At 38.3% G+C, this 20122-nt stretch overlaps 1 protein-coding gene across 44 annotated transcripts in view; it reads left to right on the forward strand.

Moving 5' to 3' along the window:
* Window positions 1-20122, forward strand: part of SYTL2 (synaptotagmin like 2) — a 107737-nt gene that overhangs the window by 71196 nt on the left and 16419 nt on the right. For 11 of the 44 annotated variants that reach the window (XM_008540078.2, XM_008540109.2, XM_070625635.1 and 8 more), the window contains 6 exons: window positions 2202-3005; window positions 6330-6398; window positions 13210-13311; window positions 15285-15338; window positions 16581-16628; window positions 19672-19766. In XM_008540078.2, the coding sequence (XP_008538300.2) occupies window positions 2202-3005; window positions 6330-6398; window positions 13210-13311; window positions 15285-15338; window positions 16581-16628; window positions 19672-19766 (1172 nt within the window). Of the gene's footprint in view, window positions 1-2201; window positions 3006-6329; window positions 8751-13209; window positions 13312-14756; window positions 15069-15125; window positions 15339-15628; window positions 15898-16580; window positions 16629-19671; window positions 19767-20122 lie in introns of those variants that run through there. The other 33 variants (XM_070625621.1, XM_070625627.1, XM_070625625.1 and 30 more) reach the window with 18 other exon arrangements.

The raw sequence follows: 20122 nt of genomic DNA on the forward strand, positions 1-20122 counted from the left end.
TTTTTCCATTGTATGCTCTCAGCTCCTTTGTCGAAGATTAGCTGTCCATAGATATGTGGCTTTATTTCTGGGCTTTCAATTCTGTTCCATTGATCTGTGCACCTGTTTTTGTACAGTACCATGCTATTTTGATTACTGTAGCTTTGTACTATGTTTTGAAGTCAGAGATTGTGATGCCTCCAGCTTTGTTCTTTTTTCTCAGGGTTGCTTTAGCAATTCGGGGTCTTTTGTTGCTCCATATGAATTTTAGGATTCTTTGTTCTATTTCTGTAAAGAATGTCATTGGGATTCTGATTGGGATTGCATTGAATCTGTAGATTGCTTTAGGTAGTATGGGCATTTTGACTGTGTTTATTCTTCCAATCCATGTGCATGGAATGTCTTTCCATATCTTTATGCCATCATCCATTTCTTTCAGGAAAGCCTTGTAGTTTTTGTTGTATAGGTCTTTCACTTCATTAGTTAAATTCGCCTCAAGGTATTTTATTCTTTTTGTTGCAATTGTGAATGTATTGTCTTCTTGAGTTCTTTTCTTGTTAGTTCGTTATTAGAGTATAGAAATGCTACTGATTTCTGTAAGTTGATTTTATATCCTGCAACTTTGCTGTAGTTGTTGATTATTTCTAAAAGTTTTCCAATGGATTCTTTGGGGTTTTATATACAAGATCACGTTGTCTGCAAACAGCACGAGTTTCACTTCTTCCCTCCCTATTTGGATTCCTTTTATTTCTTTCTCTTGCCTAATTGCTCTGGCCAAAACCTCCAGTATTATGTTGAATAAGAGTGGTGATAGAGGGCATCCTTGTCTCATTCCTGTTTTCAGGGGGATGGCGCTCAGTTTTTGCCCATTGAGTCTGATGTTGGCTGTGGGTTTGTCATATATGGCCTTTATTATGTTGAGGTAATTTCCTTCTATCCCCATTTTGTTCAGAGTTTTTATCATAAATGGCTGTTGGATCTTGTCAAATGCTTTCTCTGCATCTATTGAGATGATCTTGTGGTTTTTATTCCTCAATTTGTTGATGTGGTGTATCACATTGATTGATTTGTGGATGTTGAACCATCCCTGTGTCCCTGGTATGAATTAATTTTTGTCAGGTATTGAGATTTTCTTTTTAAAAAATTGAATTCCTTTTTCTGATTTTCTTACGTGAATTGTTTAAGTGACGTCTGTGTTTTTCCAAGGCCTCCTTAAGGATGTTTTTTAAATTCTTTTTAAAAAAAAATTTTATTTTGTATAAAATATCCACAAAGTACATACGTAAAAGCACAGTAATCTTAAATGTACAGTTCAATGAAGTTCATGCATGAATTTTTTTTTAACTTTTTATTAAGATTATGATAGTTTACAACCTTGTGAAATTTCAGTTGTACATTATTGTTAGTCGTGTTGTAGGTACACCACTTCACCCTTTGTGCCCTCCCCTCACCCCCCCTTTCCCCTGGTAACCACCAATCAATTCTCTTTGTCTCTATGTTTAACTTCCACCTATGAGTGCAGTCATACAGAGTTCGTCTTTCTCTATCTGGCTTATTTCACTTAACATAATACCTTCAAGCTCCATCCATGTTGTTGTGAATGGGGCAATTTTGTCTTTTTTATGGCTGAGTAGTATTCCATTGAATACTAGATATATATTAGATATATATATAATAGAAGATATATATACCATATCTTCTTTATCCAATCATCAGTTGATGGGCATTTAGGTTGCTTCCATGTCTTGGTTATTGTAAATAATGCTACAATGAACATAGGGGTGCATGAGAATTTTGGAATTGCTGATTTCAAATTCTTTATAGATACCCAGTAGTGGGATGGCTGGGTCATAAGGTATTTCTATTTTTAATTTTTTGAGAAATCTCCATACTGTTTTCCATAGTGGCTGCACCAGTTTGCATCCCCACCAACAGTGTATGAGGGTTCCTTTTTCTCCACAACCTCCAACATTTGTCACTTTTTGTTTTGGTTATTTTCATGGATGAATTTTTAAAAGCTTTTAAATTAGGTCTGTACTTATGCTACATACTTAATTGCCTTTAATGTTTTAATACTTTTGCTAAATGTAGATTAAGTTTATGATAGGTGTTTTAAATTATAGAGTTATTCTCACCTAATATATATAGAGATATATATATATATATCACCTAATGGTATATATCACATCACCCAATATCACCTAATGTGTTTTAATTCTCAGATGAAGTGTCAGAGTCAAAAGAGAAGTCTTCTACTCTGGATATTTCAAGTCAAAAGTTAGAGAAACCGAAGCCGACTTTTCCAGGCCCTGAGAATGAGTCTCAAATCAAAGCTCCAATCCCCAAAGCCAGAAAAATTATCTACAGATCACATAATTTAAAGCAAGATGACAACCCGTCTTTTCCTAGACAAAGGACAGACTCCCTGAATGCAAGAGGGGCTCCAAGAGGGATCCTGAAGCGCAACTCCAGTTCCAGCAGCACCGACTCAGAAACTGTTCGTTTTCATCAAAACTTTGAACCCAAAAGCAAAATTGTGTCACCCAGCCTAACCATCCATGAGAGAATTACTGAGAAGGAGCATTCTTTAGAAGATGACTCCTCCTCAAACTCTCTGGAGCCATTAAAGCATGTGAGATTCTCTGCAGTGAAGGATGAACCCCCACAGAGTCCTGGACTCATCCAAGGCCGGGAAGTGGGAGAATTCAGTGTTTTAGAATCTGACAGATTGAAGAATGAAACAAAAGATGCAGGGGACATAGATGAGTTTTGGAATGAGCCTAAGCCTTCCCAATCCAGAAAGCCTTCGCCTTTACGTCAATCAGCCTCAAGCCCAAGTGCATCAAAAAATGAAACACATCAGCCAACAACTGCTGGTTCTTTTCCAATTAATGGGCACCATTCTCCCTCAGAAGCTTTAACTGCAAGACCACAGTCCCTTGAGAATTCACCCACCATCAATGAACACAAAGCAAAATCACCAGAATTATCAAGGCCTGAATCAGCATTGTCCAAAAGCCCTGCTGGTAAGAGAGTTATCACTACCAGAGTATAACAACTGCCCCAGTGGGCTTGGAGTGGCCACCCCAGCCAGCCCTCTACAAGCCCTATTTACCTCCTAGTCATTCCAACTAAAATTCAGGCAGATGCCACTGAGGAATGTGTATACCTCTTAATGGGTTTGGAGGTTTTTCTCAATCACTGGTAACTAAAAGAAGCAGGATAGCACAGTTTCTGGCCCATTATGCTTTATCCTAAAAAATCTAACTGTATCAATGATATAACTAAACAAATCACAGTCTTTTGAGTTAAATCAAGGCATATATGCAGAGTAAAGAATTAAAGATATGCTAAATACCTTTGTATAGAGTAAATATATTATTAGTCACCTAAAGCAAATTTATCAAGTACCATTTAACCAACCTTGTGTTTCTCTTTTAATCTCAGGAGAGCCTTCACTTTCTTAGCCTCAAAGGTTGGGAACTAGACTTTGAGAACTTACCGTGCGAAAGCCTCAGACTTTAACCTGCCCAGGGCCTCCAGCCATTTGTTCTCAGCCTTTAAAAGCTCTGAAGGCACTTTCTCTTTCAGCTGGTGCGAGTGGAGAGGCAATGAAAGTGCTGCTTTTTCCTGCTAGCTAGCTAACTAGCCCTCTCTTGAAGATCCTACAACTCTCAGGGGATACCTCAAACTGCTTTCCTGTACCTATACGATTACTTCAGAGTTCTTATGTTTTAAAAAACAGAAACAATGGGAAAAATCATTCTGTGTACACTGCCCCTTCACAATGTACACTTTAATAAGGCTTAATCCAACCCTATGATAGTTTCTTTATAATCGAGAAAAACAGTAGCAACGGTCAAGTTTCTAACTCACTGCTCTCCCCTCCCTTATTAGTCAATATTAAGTTAACCCTGGATCCCTTTTGCTCAGCCCTACAGTTTCATATTTGCTCAGATCAATTTACTTCTTAAAGGACAAAGAATTTTCACCACCCCTTCCCTGGGACATTTTAAATCACTTGAAGAGAACAGAATATTTTTTTAAAAATTAAAAATTAGCAGGTGCTTCTTCAAGAAATAAAAGAATTCATATTAAAGGAAATTACTAAAGTTTGAATAAACATTAGCAAATAACTAGATGATACAGACTTAAATGTTTATTCAAAAGGTGAAAAAAATTTCTTTGGTAATATGTTCCTTTATTATAATTCATAGAAAAAATTTGGTAAGCCTTTCCTGTTTTTCAAACTGTACCTACCTGCTTTCTCACAGGCTATCTTTAAAATTTTGTATTAACTACTTGTTTGTGCTTTCTGATTTTTAAATCCCAGCTGACCTCTGCATTTGGGAGGAAGACATCATCAGCTACACCCATGTTGATTAACAGGCCTTGTGGCCTCAGAGCTTATATCGTAGTTCTGCTTACTCATTTAGTGCCCTGCTTTTTTCTCTGCTTACCACAAAAATATACACAGGTGAAAAATGGAGCATAAAAAAGAAAATAAGGACCAAAAAAGTGGTAAACTCTGTGCAAATTACGAGGGTTTGACTTTAGGTCTGAGCTTCAGTATAGTCAATATCATACTCATTATCACACTGGAAAAAAACCCAAAAGAATTCCTCAGGGCAAACAAAACATTACCTGGTGTTAATTTTTGAAATAACTGTTCTTAATTTAAGGTAATAAACTTTCGTTGTAAAACATTTGAAAAGATCAAATGTGCTCAGATGCACTGAGCCAACAGCTGATAAATGGTGCTACACCTCAATAGCTAAAGTACATGGGTCTAGGGATGAGGGGATGGAAGTAAAATTGGCCTCTTGCACCATTGCTCCCAGTAACTCTCTTCATTTAAAAAATAAAAAAAGAAATGCACACGGAATAAAACAGATATCATCTGTGATGTCATTACCCAGCATTAACTATTGTTAAGACTTAATTGAAGAGCCTTTCAATAATTTTCAGGCATGAATATAATTTTAAATTATATTTATACTGCCCAGACTTCTTTTTTCACAAACATTACTACATTTTTTCATCGTTAAATAGTCTTCTGTTAAACAGAATTCTTAAAGATTTCTCAAAGGAACTTCACAATTATTGACATGTATTTAATAGTATGATGTGTAGTTAAGGAAGGAAACCAATATTCACTATGCCAATTATTGTATAAGAATTTGTAGTTTTGCGTTTAGCCAGAGTTGATTAAAATTAAAGATAGAATTTTATTAATATGTCCTTTAGTGCATTTGAAATGTAGCTGACTTCATAAAAATTCAGTTCACATAATTTTCAACAAAATGTGCTGCGTGGCTTAGCTTTTATAAGGAAGAGGAGAAAAGCTGAAACACCTGAGTTTTAAGTAAAGGGGAGAATGCCTGAGTTTCCTCATCTAAATGTACCCTGTGCCCTGTGATTAAGCCTTGAAAGGACTCTCTCTGCTTTCTTGATAGCTTAGAAAGAACTTAAATATCCTTCTCTAGTCTACTAGCTCTTGGTTAGCCGACATCAGGGAACTGATAGAGATCACATTTTCCATCAGTCCTCATTTTAGTTTATTTGGCTCACAGAAACTACTTCTAACTCATAAATTGACAAAGATAGATAGGGGATAAAGGAAAAGCCTCTTGATATCATGGTCCTCAAACTCCAGTATGCAAAGCAGTCACTGAGATAGCTGTTAGTAAAGATTCCTGGGCCCCATCTTCAGAGATTCTGGTTTAATACATCAGGAGTAAGGCCCAGGAATGCAGTATCCTCATTGTGCCATTCTAATGTTCTGGAGGGAGCTCCTTGTTTAATACTCCTTGAAAGTTGTTCTAACTCCTGAAATCCCCTAAGTCTAACTTATATCTTGGGTATAAGTCCCCTCTAGGGTTTATGAGTGTACCAGTGGAGGGGTGGAGTCGTAAAATCAACATCGTGTATCTTCCTGGAGTATCGTCTTTATGCAAAGATTTGAGAATAGGAGAAAATTGATATTTAAAAGGTAACATGGGGGGCCGACCCAGTAGCACAGTGGTTAAAAGGTAACATGGATCAGAATGCAAAATTCACATGAATTTTTTAAATAAACCAGAGACTTCAAAGAAATTTCCCAGTTTGGTCTACACTCCTCACTTGCGGGAGTCTACATTTACCTTCCTTTACTGTGATAGGGCATCTTTGGCAGAATATCTTAATTAGGATGATTTACATTATTACCCCCCCCCAAATGTTGATATAAACAGCTAGTGGTGTGGAAAGTATAAATACAAAGTGTCTTTTTAAAAGATAATGTGAGTGGTTAAATGATAATTCTTTAAGCATTCTCTTTTCTTATTTAGAAAAGCATTTCTATGTTGCAGATGAACTGTCTCATGTTGAGCCTGAACCATTTCAGGTGCCAGATCGCAGTTCTCGAGACCATCAGCAAGGTAAGCCCCCTCTCCTCAAAGCCCTAAAAGCTAAGACGTCATCACGCTCTGGTCTAAATGCCACTGAGATAAGGAAGACAACTGATGATTCCATATCTAAAGTCCTAGACTGGTTTAACCGAAGTTCTTATGCAGATGACAATAAGTCATCTCTCCAACATCCCCAAGACATAGAGCCCAAAGGAAAAACAGACTCAAAATCACAGATTGCTACTGCCTTGGTGACAGATGACACTGGTCTAAAAGAAAATGGGTCAAAGGCTCTATTATCTGCTGAAGTTGAATTGACACCTATGGGATCTGATTCAACGTTCCAGGTAAAGGGAAATATGCTGTCTTCTGGAAATTGCCAAGATAACAATGTGAATCTAAAACCAAAATCTATTAATTTGTCCCAACAAGGCAAAGAAGGTCCAGGCATATTGCAGCCATTTGAAATATATGGTCCAAATCAAGGAAGCAAAGCTCTGGACTATAGCCAAGGTTCAAAAAACACAGGAGAAAGAAGTGGGGTACTTCCCCCAACCAGTAACTATTCCTACGGTGCTCTCAAAGGATCTGATGGAGAAGACCAAGTTCTATGCAATGTTAAGGATGTTGGCAGTGAGGGAGAAGAAGAGCCTAAGCTTTGTGCTTATGAAAAAAATAGAGGAAACTCAGAAGTGAATTTTGATTCTTCAACCATTGTCGAAGAACCAAGTTTGAAAGACAATTCGAAGGCAGAGACAGAGAGCCAAGGAGGGAATACTTACATCCCCAAAGCTTCTTTAGAGTCAGAGAATATTGAGTCACCACCTGGGGCTGCCAATAACACATCTCCTTGGAAGAAACTGGAGGTCCAGCTACAAGAAGCTGGTGAGGTTCCCAAGAACCAAGTGCAAAGAGAGAAATACAAAAGAGTGAGTGAAAGAATATCCTTTTGGGAAGGTGAGAAAGCTGCTGCTAAGTTGACTCATAAAGAACCCACATCTTCATGCAGTCAGGAACAACCTTCTGCTAAAGCATATCAGCCTATGAAGTCCATGGACAGTTTATCTATGGGCCAGAGTCAATATAATCAAGTCACTGCCAAACGAGTGGTCCTAGAAGAGGATGGCCAAGCAGCCCATCTCTCCAGTTTTTATTCCTCAAATAAATCTGAAGAGACCAGGCCCCAAATATCAGGTCCATCCAAAAATTACCCCTCAGCTGACCAATCAAGTAAAGCGTCTCTGTTTCACAATAAGAAAAGCGAACCTATAAAAAGATTGCCAGTGGCAGACAGTTTGCATTATGAAAGGGACATTACCTTACCGGCCCTGCAACATCCTTCAAATGTTGGGAGTGAAAGACATACTCCTTTGGAGGAAGACAGATCTCTAATTGGTGAATCAAATCTCAGCTTTAAAGTTATGTCCCTAAAAGAAAGAACAGGTGAACCCAATACAGAACAGGTTTATAATCACTCTCAATTTGAGAATTTGAGAAAGTTTTGGGACTTAGGAGCCAATCCAAACAGTCAGGATAATGTTGAGAAGAATCCTACGACAACAAGCCAAAAAAATTCTGTGTCTTTTAATAGCCAGAAACACAAAGAATTCAGTGACATTAAATCATCAGGGAAAAATACCCATGAAATAGAGGCACTCCTAAGCCAAAAAAAAGTTCCGGCAATAGAGGAAGTAGAGAAATTAAATTCAAAGTGCACACTCCAGGTGTTAGCAGATGAAACCACGTTTCCATTGAGACCACCCAGAAAGTCCAGTCATCAGTCGCCAGGAAATGAGTCATCAAAGGAAAACGTGGAAAAGAATATGGAATGGTTCATTACTCCAGTGTTCAAGAAAGAAAAGGATTACTCAGACCAAGAGATTCAAGAATCTATAGTGAAAACAACTGTTTTGTCTAAAGACTACAAAGACACTTTTAATGACAGCTTACAGAAGCTGCTTGCAGAAGCTTCGACACCAGCAATCCAACCTTCTGGTGGAAAAGTTCATGGAAAACGAGTGCTTGAACCAAGTGTCTCTGAAAATATGACATGGCCTCGAAAAACAGATTTTGCCAATACTGAGGAAGAAGCTAAAGCACCTAAGGAGATCATTAATGAGCATGTAGACAAAACAGTAGCTCCTCCAAAGGTCAATCCAAACACTTTGACTGCTAGTCTAGACAAACTCTTGAAGGAAGCAACTGGAACTTCATCCTCTCCCACGCAAACCATGTTGGAATCTGTTACCACTAGGTTCAATTCTGAGCCTGAAGAGAGTAGAGTTTTTGAAAAAGAGATAGAACAGAGTTACCACACATCAGCCTATCAGAGAGAGGAAGAAACTTTGGGAAATACGGCTCTCCCCCAGAAAGCTGAAAGTGGTGAGTGCCAGCTAAACATGGAGAGCTTGTTTCAGATGCCTACAGGTTTTCACCCATTGGATCAACCATCCCATCTTCACAGAAAGGATTCTTTTGGGGATGTGGCCAACACTCCCCAAGATATGCCTTCTTCCTGGGATGCTCATCTTGCTCCCCAGGATGAGGCACTACCTTCTCAAAGGGAAATTTCAGAGACTGTAGAAAAAGTCATTCTTCCACTCAAACGTGTGTTGAATGATGTAAATGCTGTATTACAGAAGCTACTTAGAGAAGCTTGGTTGAGTTATCCAGTTGGGAGGGAAGTAGTTCCTGGAGAAGTAAAAGCAGAATTTCCTGAAGGAGTACAGGCAGGAGGTAGCCCTAAAAATTCTCTGGGAGTTATTTCACCATGGGCTACAATGGACATCATAGTTCCAAACAGCAAGGATTTTTATTCCTTCAATGTAGTTCCTGATAAAACTCATGCAGTTGGATCATATTTAGCTGCCCAGATGTCTCCATCAGAGCAAACCCTTAGCTCCGGTCCGACTGTTGCTCAGTATGGCAAAGAGTTGCCTCAGGAAGTGGTAGAAATTGTGAGGAAAACAATTATTCCATCTAAATCAGAGCTCCTTGAATTCAGTGCTGGCTTAGAAAAACTACTGAAGGAAACAATTGAAACCCCTTCCTCAAAATGTGAAAATGATACAGGGACTCTTTCTCCATCAAAGTTAATAGGCAGTACTGAGGTGCCCAGGCAAGCTGCTCCTGAATTCCATCCTGAGGAAATAAAAGAAACAGTAAAAAACTCTGGGGCTCCATCAATAACTGAGAGTGCTTTTGATGTTGGTTTTGAGAAACTCCTTAAAGAAACATCTGAAATTCCTTATCAGTTCCAGGTGTCAGTGGAGGAGGAAATTCCTAGGACGGAGTCTTCACAGTCAGAGCAGGCCAGGTTCTTGGAGACAGTACCCCATTTTTACTGGGCAGCTTCAGAGGCCTCTGAAATGAAGCTTAAGAGTAATGTTTTCAAATCTCAAGTCAACCAATGTGATAAAGTGATGAGAGGAGACGAAGCTGTGACTGATTTATCAGTAGATCTCTGTGATTCTGAAAGTGGGGTTGAGATCACTGGAACCCCACAACTTTATGTGGACCATGAAATAGGGACTATTGAGACTATAAAACCCCCAGAGGTCAGGGATAGTGAAAGTGAGGTGGCAGGGGTTGGAGAAGGAGCTTTTCAGGAGCATGGCTTTGAAGAGGTTCCTGAAGCAATTAGTATGTCCAGAAATAGGCAACCCATTTCTCTCCTGACGAACAATGAAAACCCTACAAAACCAAGTAAAGTTGAATTGATTCTGGTATCACCATATAAGAGACAAGAGAAAGAGGAAGAAAAAGAAGGTTTCTCTGACTCTGATTTTTCAGGTGGAAACATCAGTTCTAATGCAGAAAGCTGGAGAAATACCTCCAGTGAGCATTTTGAAATTTTTAACCCATTGGTTAATGAGTTGATTTATGGAATGCTGATGTAAAGGATGATATAGTTTTTAAAATTGAGATTAATCTGACACTCCCACATACTAAATTCTTATCACTTAAGTTCTCCCCAGGCTTTCTTCATAAAAAACTACATTTCCTTTTATATTTTTCAATCAAATGAGTTACATAGAGAAGGCTTTATACAAGGCAGTGGTTCAGAATCTGACTTTATTCTCAGTAATCAACAACAGAACTTTCAGGTTTCAAAATATTTTTTAAAGAACTTTTTGGGTTTAGAAAGTACCTCTAAAACATCCAAGCTAGTTTTCCTCCTGGAAATAATTGGAATTTCTTTCTCAATTGGCAATCCACACAGAAGCTTCTAGTAAGATTTGTGGCAAGAAATTGCCACAAATGGGCTCAAATTTCCTTTTAAGGAGCAATATTTTACCACAGTAGCAGCTAAATATCAGGAACAAAGTGCAAGGCTGGAACTTTCTTTCCCTCAGATACAACGTGTTGTGGTATTTTTGTTGCCACCCTCTCCTTCTCGTTTTCAATTATCTGTAGAATCCCCTTCTAGAGCATGACTTTGGTCAGATACTTCACCTGATTCCACCTAAGGGCATTGCCTGGCCTGCTGCATTTCTTTGACTCCAGTCTTGGCTAAGTGGATGAAGATCTTAATCGATACCACATTCATCTAAGTGGACTTTGGGGTACTGGTTTCAGTCAGGCTATAAAACACAGGGCTTGTCTCAGTTTTCTATTCTGATCAACAAGAGCATTTTAGCAGAGAAACCCAGGAGCAAATAGGAATGAGAAGTTACTTGACTAGAGGGATGAAATGATAAAGGATGCTCTCTGGCTGGGAGATTTTAACCAAAGTTGCACAACAACTAGTACTGATTGCCTTCCTAGTAGGTTAGCAAAATTTGTCATTTTCTAGCTCCCTCAGTCTCGATGGGAATAAATAAGCTTTACTTGATGGCTGACTTATGAGGTTTGGGTTCCTTTGCAAGTAGCTGTAGAGCCTCTTCTTGAAAACTCACCAAAGATTCCAGCTTTGAACTTAATTAGTCAAGTTGAAGCCCCTTTAACAAATTTTGCTGGTAAGAAAAGGAAAGTGAAATACCAGTCTCAAACCAGACATACACAAGAGTATAAGTCGGCATGTTAAAACTCATTAAAGTGGACTTTCACTAAACGACTACAGGAGTTACTAGGGTAAACTGACCCACAGGAGGAGGAGGAGGGCTTATAAATTTGCACTTACTCTGGAGACTAGTGCCTAATGTGCATAGCTATGTTTATAGTATACCAGCCTAACTGGTTGAACAGCAGAAAGCTTTTCTAAAAATGACATAAGCAATATTAAATAACCCCCTAGACAGAGCCCATGTATTTTGAAATTATAAGCCAAGTAAGAGATATAGAATGGCACAGTCATAGTTTTATATCCTCTAACCTAAATGATTATTTTAAAACAAATGCATGGGGGTGGAGTGAGAGTAGGGAGGAAACTGACTAAAAGGTCACCATAATTTTGGTGAGTAACCTGACATTTTTGACTTGTGGCTGAGCTCTTAACCAACCAGTACCTCAAGATCCTCCTTAGAAAAAAGGGGAGGGGGCTGGCTCTGTGGCCTAGTGGTTAAGGTTCAGCACACTCTGCTTCAGTGACCCAGGTTTGGTTCCTGGGTACAGACCTACACCACTCGGTGGCCATATTGTGGTGGTGACCCACATACAAAATAGAGGAAGACTGGCACAGATGTTAGCTCAGGGCAAATCTTCCTCAAGCAAAAAGAGGAAGGTTGGCAACAGAAGTTACCTCAAGGCAAATCTTCCTCAGCAAGAAAAAAAAATGGGTTCCATAGTCAAATACTTCTGGAAACACTGAGAGATTATGCACATTATTAGTATATCAAAGTTTCTGAGAAGATCAGTAGTAAGAAATCTTTAAATTTGGACACAGAGCATCCCAAATCTAATTCATCTTAGAGTCCACTTTCTGTAGAATGTCTATTAACATGGGGCAGAAATGGGATGCATTTGAGGAAAGTATTGTCTGGAGAAGTGGTTCCCAAATTCATTGACTCATTAATGGAAGCATTCGTTGATTTAGCAAACATTTTTGAAGAGCCTATTGCCAGCCACAGTTCTAGGCACTGAGAATACAGTAGTCAAGAGTGATAGTACTCAGACCAGGGCTTATCCATGATGGAGTTTTCACTGTCACAATGGAAAAATTAAGGACTGTCTAGACAAATTTTTTTGTACCATTAGTTGTATTTAATTTAAAGGGCTTTTCTTATTCTGAGGTTATGCCCTTTTTCTTTTTTTCAATTTTGGTCCTTAAAATGCCTTTCCTTTTATAAAATAAAGGCATCAGTAGATGATAAGAGTCCCCGCCTCCCTTTAGAATGCCTTAGTAAAATAAAAAGTTGACTACCTCATGCCATTTCCCAACATTTTGTTGGAAATTTTATTAGCTCATGAAACCCAAAAAGCCTACATCCATCTGGAGAATTCACCCATCTGTGTCCCCGATTATACACAGATGTTAAACATCCGAATCTTGCCTTCAGCTAATTTTTTTAATGCTCCTAAAACCACTTTGTGGCTGTCTTCAACAGCTGAAAGTGAAATGGAAAGATTCAAAATCTGGCACAGAATAAATTATGTGCCTAAAATAGAGGTGTAGAAGACTAAGAAATCATATTTCTATTAATGTGGTAATCTTGCTTCTGTATGATTTATGCTTGCAAATACTTCTTAGCCAGCAAAACTATTTTTTAAAGGATATACTAATAGTGGAGAGATTTTATTTTCTTCTGTGAAGTTCTTCATAGAGTAAATAAAAGTATGGAAGCTTATGGCATAATGCCTCATTTCAACCTATCATTTCAATGTTCGTTGGCTATTAAGTGTTTGGGTGGTTTTTTTTTTTTTTTGGTATTGTGCAGTGTTCATCGGTTTTGTCTTGTAACAGGTTCAGAAGAAGAACCCAGTCCCGTTTTGAAAACTTTGGAAAAGCGTTCTGCTAGAAAAATGCCTTCCAAAAGTCTAGAAGACATTTCATCAGATTCATCAAGTGAGAATAAAGTTTGCTCCACTGTTCATGCCCCCATCTAAGCTTAAAAATGCTTATGTGTTCTCCTTTGGCCTCACTGCATGCTGTTGTGCACTGAAACCCCTATAGGGGGGAGCAGTTAACAGATGAGAATAACCTTTCCCAAGTGAGCTGAGGAGGCTCACCCTAAAGTGGCTAGAACTTCGCTTTTAAAATAATGCACAAGGTTTAGTTACTAGAGCACTAGGTTTCCTCGAATTAAAGAATCCCACTTTGAGTGTTTATTCAAGTACAGTGAGTTTTAAAAGACTGTGGTAGCTAGTGGTTCTAGTAGTAATATCTAACATTTGTCGAGCACTATGTACCAAGACTTGGCTAAGCATTTTACATGCATTATCTCATTTAAGTGGCATAAGCAGCCCTGTGAGGGATGAATTGTTTTTATCCCCATTTTACAGATGAGGAAAATGAAGGTCAGAGAGGTAAAGTAACGTGCTTGGTGTCACACAGCAGAGCTGAGACTCAAAATCAACACACTATTATCAAGAGCATTTATAAAGTGACTATGTTCTTTATGACAATCTTGGATGTCTGATGAATTTTTCCTGATATACAGATGGAATAGTCCCTGACTTCAAGGACTTTCCTTTCTCTTTTGTCCCTTCTTTTCATGCATTTCTTTTGGATCCTGGAACTATAAGTCCAAAGACTACCTGACACACGACACATTAGGCACACTATTCCCCATTGGCTGCTGCTTTAATAGGGGAAGGATTTCTTGACTACCAACATAAAGCAAAATGAGCCAGACAAATGGACTTAGAAATCACAACTTCTAGGGTTTTTGTTCTTGTTGTTTTTAAGCTAAGATGCACCCCTGGGATTGCAGATGGTCATGAGGAAATTTACTGAGTGAAAGTTAACCACTGCCAAACTCATGATTAAAAATTGACCATTGTCATATTTGGAATATTTGTTATGCATCTGCAATTAAGACTAGAAAGTTAGAATTTAAAAAGGCAAAGAAAAAGCCACTCCACTGAACAATTCCTAAAATTCAGAGATTCCCAGGGCTCTGAAGACAGTGTTCTCAATTTGGAATGCAGTCCTAACCCTACCAAAGATCTTGGAATCTCAGGGTTGGAAGGGACCTTGAAGGTCACCCATACCAAACTTCCCCCAATGCAAGAATTCCCTCTAAAGCCTCCTCAACAGGTGGCCAACCCCCACATCTGCCTGAATACTTCCAGAGAAGGCGAGTCCAATCCTTTGTTGGATAGCCCCAATTGTTCTTCCTGATGTTGGTGATGGGCCCTGAGAAAAAAACCTCAGCAACAATTGTCCAGTTTGGAAAACCCCTTGCCTGTGAAGCATGGGGCTATTTCCATGGTGCAGCTTTAAAGTACTCAGGAATGTGTAGGGTTAAAAAAAAAATCACCATCAGCTGACGGGTATTCCTGCACGCTCCCTTCCAAATACCGATACCCACTCTCACACTAGCCTGCCAAGATTCCACTTAGCAGCTGGTCCCCAGTTACATGTCTTCAGTTGACTTCCCAAGCAAGGCTCCCAGAGGCGTACACAAATGATGATGCACGCACAGAAATATTTGTTAATGACCATGGGCTTGAGAAGGTGTTAGTCATGGCTAGCATCTTAACCTTTGCAGAAGAATAGAGAGGCTGTTCCAGTGCTGTGCTTTCTCCTGCTGCCAGCCGATTGCTTGCTCTGAGCTAACCCTCTAACCCCTGGGAGTCCGTGTGCAGCAGTGTGCTGATGTAAGCTGCATCGGAGCTGAAATGGGAGCTCCTGCTATGGCACTGGCTCAAGTAGCTAATCTAAAGAGAAAGTATTTTGGGGAAGACATCTTGGTTGCACCCCTCACTGCATCTTGACTAATTGCTTCCAACTCCAGGGGCTTCCAGGGACAATCTCGTTGTTTTTTCTCATCAAGGGTCAGCCGTGTTAACCATTTGTTAATTTCTCCTGAACAGATCAAGCAAAAGTAGATACTCTGCCAGAAGAATTAGTACGTAGTGCTGAAGATGGTAAATATCTTTATGTATTTGCATGTCTGTCTGTGTTTTAGGTTCTGGGGTGGTTTGGGCAGTCACCGAGATGCAGCTGTTGGATAAATAGAAGAACGTCATTTGTCACTATGTGATGAATGGTGCCTAAGTTATAAAATGGTTTCGACTTGGTGCATTTAATGCTAACTCTTTGTATTCCTAAGGCTTCTGCTGGTGATACTGTTGTGAGGATCTCATCAGAGACCCTTGGGAAGTGAAGGTTTCTATAAATAGGAAATTGTATTTCTATGAGTATAAGCTGATTTTTGCTACTCTGACTTGCAGAACTCCTCGGGAAGGCAGCAAAAGTGGAGTGGGCTCCTGGGTTAAGTTATTCCTGTATTTGATTCTCAAGTCTCAGCATTTAGGTCTCTCTGGACATAACTGGTTAAGTTTTAGTTTCAAAGGAAGGGGTCTCAGAACAAGAGTGGGGATCCTGCCTCTGTTCATGTAAATAACTGATTGTAGACCGAGGGTAAAATGAACTGATTCTAAATACTAAGGAGCCAGAAGATCTGGAAGCTTGTCAATGGATCAGGTATTACTTGGTTCAGTTATAAAATGAATAGGAAAATAGTACCTTGATGTGGGGAGTGATGGAAATGAGTCTGATTTTTATAGTTCAGCATTTATGCAAATGTATAATTTATATTTGTATGCTGCTGTTTTGTTTTCTAAATTTCCTTCACTGTAAAAATAAAAATGTATATTAACTCAGCTTTCCCACATAAAACGTGGCAACAGAGCTCCTCAAAAGTCATTCCTTACTTTTATGTAATAGTTTTGTCTTTCTCATTTTATGTTTACAACCACCTCGTTGAAGTAGGTGGGGCAGGGATTTTTATCTTCGTTTTACAGATAAGAAAAGCTCAGAGAAATTAGGTGACTTGGGTTGGATCCTATAGCTAGTCAGTCAGTGGAAGAATGGGGACTAGAATCTCAGCTTCATTACTCCTAGTCCAGTGCTCCTTCATTTTCCATGCTGCAGCTTAGTGAATTAGAGGAAAGGTACTCAAGGTTTCCTGTGAGGGAAGTTAGACGTTTAGTTGAACAGGAGACCTTAATGAAGAGTCACACTGGGAGTGGATGAAAGCAAGCTGAAAAGCTGTCAGATGTATTCTGCCCTCTCAGTTGTGAAACTGACATTTGAGCTGTACTTTCATGTCTCTTTAATCCTTCTGTTAAAATGGTATTTATTCTCAATGTTGCTCTTCTGAGTAGATCAAAAAGCAGATCAGGAACAAGATACAAATGAATGCATACCAGGAAGTGAGTAGCAGTATCTTTCTCATAAATGACTAAAAGTTGCCACTCTCTATGGTGCTAAATATCCTGAAATAACTAACCCCATTAATAACACAGCATTTCTTATTGGTACTAAACTCTTGCAGCTCACAAAACTATTTCATTCTGACAAGGGTTTTATTAAAAACATTTTACTACTGTCTGTGTTAAAAGATTAATTTGTGGTTCCACTGAGGGAGAGTTATATATTTAAAAAATTTATATATATATGTGTTATATATATATTTACATGTTATTGCTGAGTATTATACTTTTGTCCATCTGTCTGCTCTTTGAGTCTTTGCTTAAAATGAAGTTGGCACCTTCTAATATCACTTGGCTTTTATGTTGCAGTATGATTATGAGTATTAGATCTCTTGCGGCCTTTATACAGGACTATAGATATGAAGCAATTTATAATTTATTTAGACCTAAGAAAGAACTGTACTTTGACAGTTAGTATGTAGTATGATTGTATATGCCTCTATTGTATATGTATATCTATAGAAGCAAATTTTATTATGTCCAGGGTTTAAGCTGAGTTTCAAAACTGGACTCAAACAGTATATATTTGATATAGAAAGCAAGTGAACATCTGAATCTTAAGAAATAAATGTATGCTTGTGATAGCTAATGTCCATCAACTAATTAACATCCACCACCAAGCAAAGATAATGATTGTTCACTCTTTTCTGTTTAGTCTTAAGATTGCTGTACTTAACTGTGACTACTGTCTTGAGGACAAATAGCTCACTAAAAAGGTGTTTGTGGGGACTGGCAAAGCATGCAGATACTTGTGTGTGTCTTCTTATCTTCTTACTTGCAGTCAGTTTCATAATCTTGGGCACTGGAAGTAGAAGATAATGATGCACATGCCTGCCTCAGGAGTCCACAGCGTTTTTAATAACAGTGCCCCAAAAGTCTGTGGATGTGCTAATAGGTCTTAAGGAGAAGATCAGCTGAATGAAGGAGCCATTAGATGGAGAAACAAAGTGCTGATGCTCGAAGGCAGTGACATCTAGTCTGAAATCTGAAACTTCCCTCATGAGGTCCTCCTGCTGGAGATAAAGGTGCTGAGCTTTGGCACATGACCTGACAAATTCTTAAGAACCTAGGGAAACAGACAATCCAGGCTTCGCCCTTGGTGTGTGTTCTCTGTCTGGTGGCTGCAGAGGAAACAAGACTTCTGTCCCTTGGGGGTGTTGGGTAAAGAGGCTTTTCCAGTTGCTTTTGGACTGGCAGATACTTAAGTTTGGGCATCTTATTGTATCTTGCTATGTTTTGTTTCACATTTAGCCTGAGAAGTGAAAATAAAACATAGACATAGATGTATATGGCAATATATCTGTCTCTTCAATTGTGACCTCCTAATTAGCTTAGTTATTGGTCAAAGCAAATAGGCTAATCATGTACTGAATTCTAGATAAATTAATTTCTCTCTCTTTTTTATGGTATTTTTCAAGATGACTCTTAATGCCTAGGCTGAGATTATTCCTTTTTTCTAGTGAAGAGTGTATTCTTATCTCAAGACAAAATGAAATATGTGATCAAAACATAAATAACTAAAGCCCAATAAATGTAAAACTGACTGCATTTGAATAACAGATGATGTATTCTTTGGAAATAATAGGGACAAGTGTTATGAGAAAAGGTTTTTGCATACTCATTGGGCATACTCTGCCATTACAGGACCTAATCTTACACTGCGTCAGTATAAGTCACCGGAAAACACACACACACACACACACACACACACACACACACACACACAACATTATTATTTAATGGGAAATGATTAAAGCAGGCATTATCTTGTGAGACACCGTAAGTGTATCTTGATACATTTGTGAGCCTAAGACTAGGTGAGAACTACTATGTGAATAAGCAGATATTTAATATATGCAGTTCAATTTTCAGTTTTCCTTCATTAGATTTCTTTTAATTAAAGATGAATTTAGCTAATGCTTAGGGCTGAATTTGAACTTTTTGCGTTATATATAGAAATATAATTTGATTTTTATCTATGTGTTTTCAAGTCAATATATTTGTTTCACATTGAAAAGATAATGTAAAGGTTCTCTGTCAGATAATATTTATTCGTTTAGCAAATATTTATATAGGGCCTACTATGTTCCAGGTACTGTTCTAAGTGCCTTGAAAAATATTAACTCATTCAGTACAGGAGCTCTGATTCACCGTAAGAAAAGCTAAATCATTATGATTCTTAGGCAAAGAAGAAAATACTTCTCTAACTAAAGTTACACAAATTAGGAATGGAATTCATCATCTTATTCTGACTTCCACAAATATACTTACTGTACCGGCAAGAAACCATAGGCTACATTTTCAGACTATATTCTTAGAATATCCTAACTGGAATCATTCAAACCTGGCCTTGGGATATCTCTACTGAGCATTCTCTGAGTTGAAAGATATATAAATAATTTGTATTTTCAAAAAATGGTTTTGAAATTATAGTCTTTCATAATTCTGAATGAGAAATGCTATCAGAGAAGTAACCTCCATACTCACTAAAGAAGGAGACCTTCTGTTGGGCGCTCAAGAGCCAGGAGACTTTTATGACTGAGTTGTGTACAACAATCCTTGCTGTCCAATGAAATAGTTTTTCAGCCTGCAGCATGTTAAAAATACATCTCAAGGAGATGAACCAATAAATTACAGATCTTGTGGTTCAAAGTTCTGATGGGAAAACATAAGTTAAAATTAATTCACATTGGCAGTATGTTTTAATATAATTTGAATCCAGCTCCAGTTCAGTAAAAACTAATGGTTTTTAAATTGATTTTTATTTTCTATTTGGTTCAACTCCTTGCTAGTTTTCTATATATAATTTTTGAAAACTGCATGTTGCTTACCTTATGATCCTGTGCATGTGAAGTACTGAGCCTTTAACTTTTTTACAAAAACGTCTCTGTTCATAGATGAAAGAAAAGTGTGTTTTCAACATATGCCTTATGTTTGTCTGACAATTGTAAGGATAATTTTGAATGGAAATGCTGCTGTTTAGTTTCCACAGTGCCTTCACAACCCGATAATCAGTTTTCCCACCCCGACAAACTCAAAAGGATGAGCAAGTCTGTTCCAGCATTTCTCCAAGATGAGGCAAGTTTGTCTTTTGTGCTTTTAGAAAAATGGAACCTAATAGGTGGGTTTGCTGTGCCAAGGTTGGTATGTTTGTATTCTGCCGTGGCAGAGACCAAAGAGGTCAGCAGGACTGACCCTTGCTTTTCATATCAATAGAGGTAGTGTTGTTGATCCTGGAACAAGGCAAGGCATGTCTCATTTGACTCAAACAGTAACTCTTTTTGGTAGTGAAGTCAAATTGCATAGATTTGGGAATGTGACTTTTGTATCAAAGTGGGTACAAAATAAGAAATCCAGACAGAAATATGTTGGCATGAGCTGAGTACTCCTCTGTAGTTTAGAATAGAGTTGATTTGTGGAAGTTGAGTCTCGGT

Source organism: Equus przewalskii, chromosome 6, assembly GCF_037783145.1.
Source record: "Equus przewalskii isolate Varuska chromosome 6, EquPr2, whole genome shotgun sequence".
NCBI classification, from domain to species: Eukaryota; Metazoa; Chordata; class Mammalia; order Perissodactyla; family Equidae; genus Equus; species Equus przewalskii.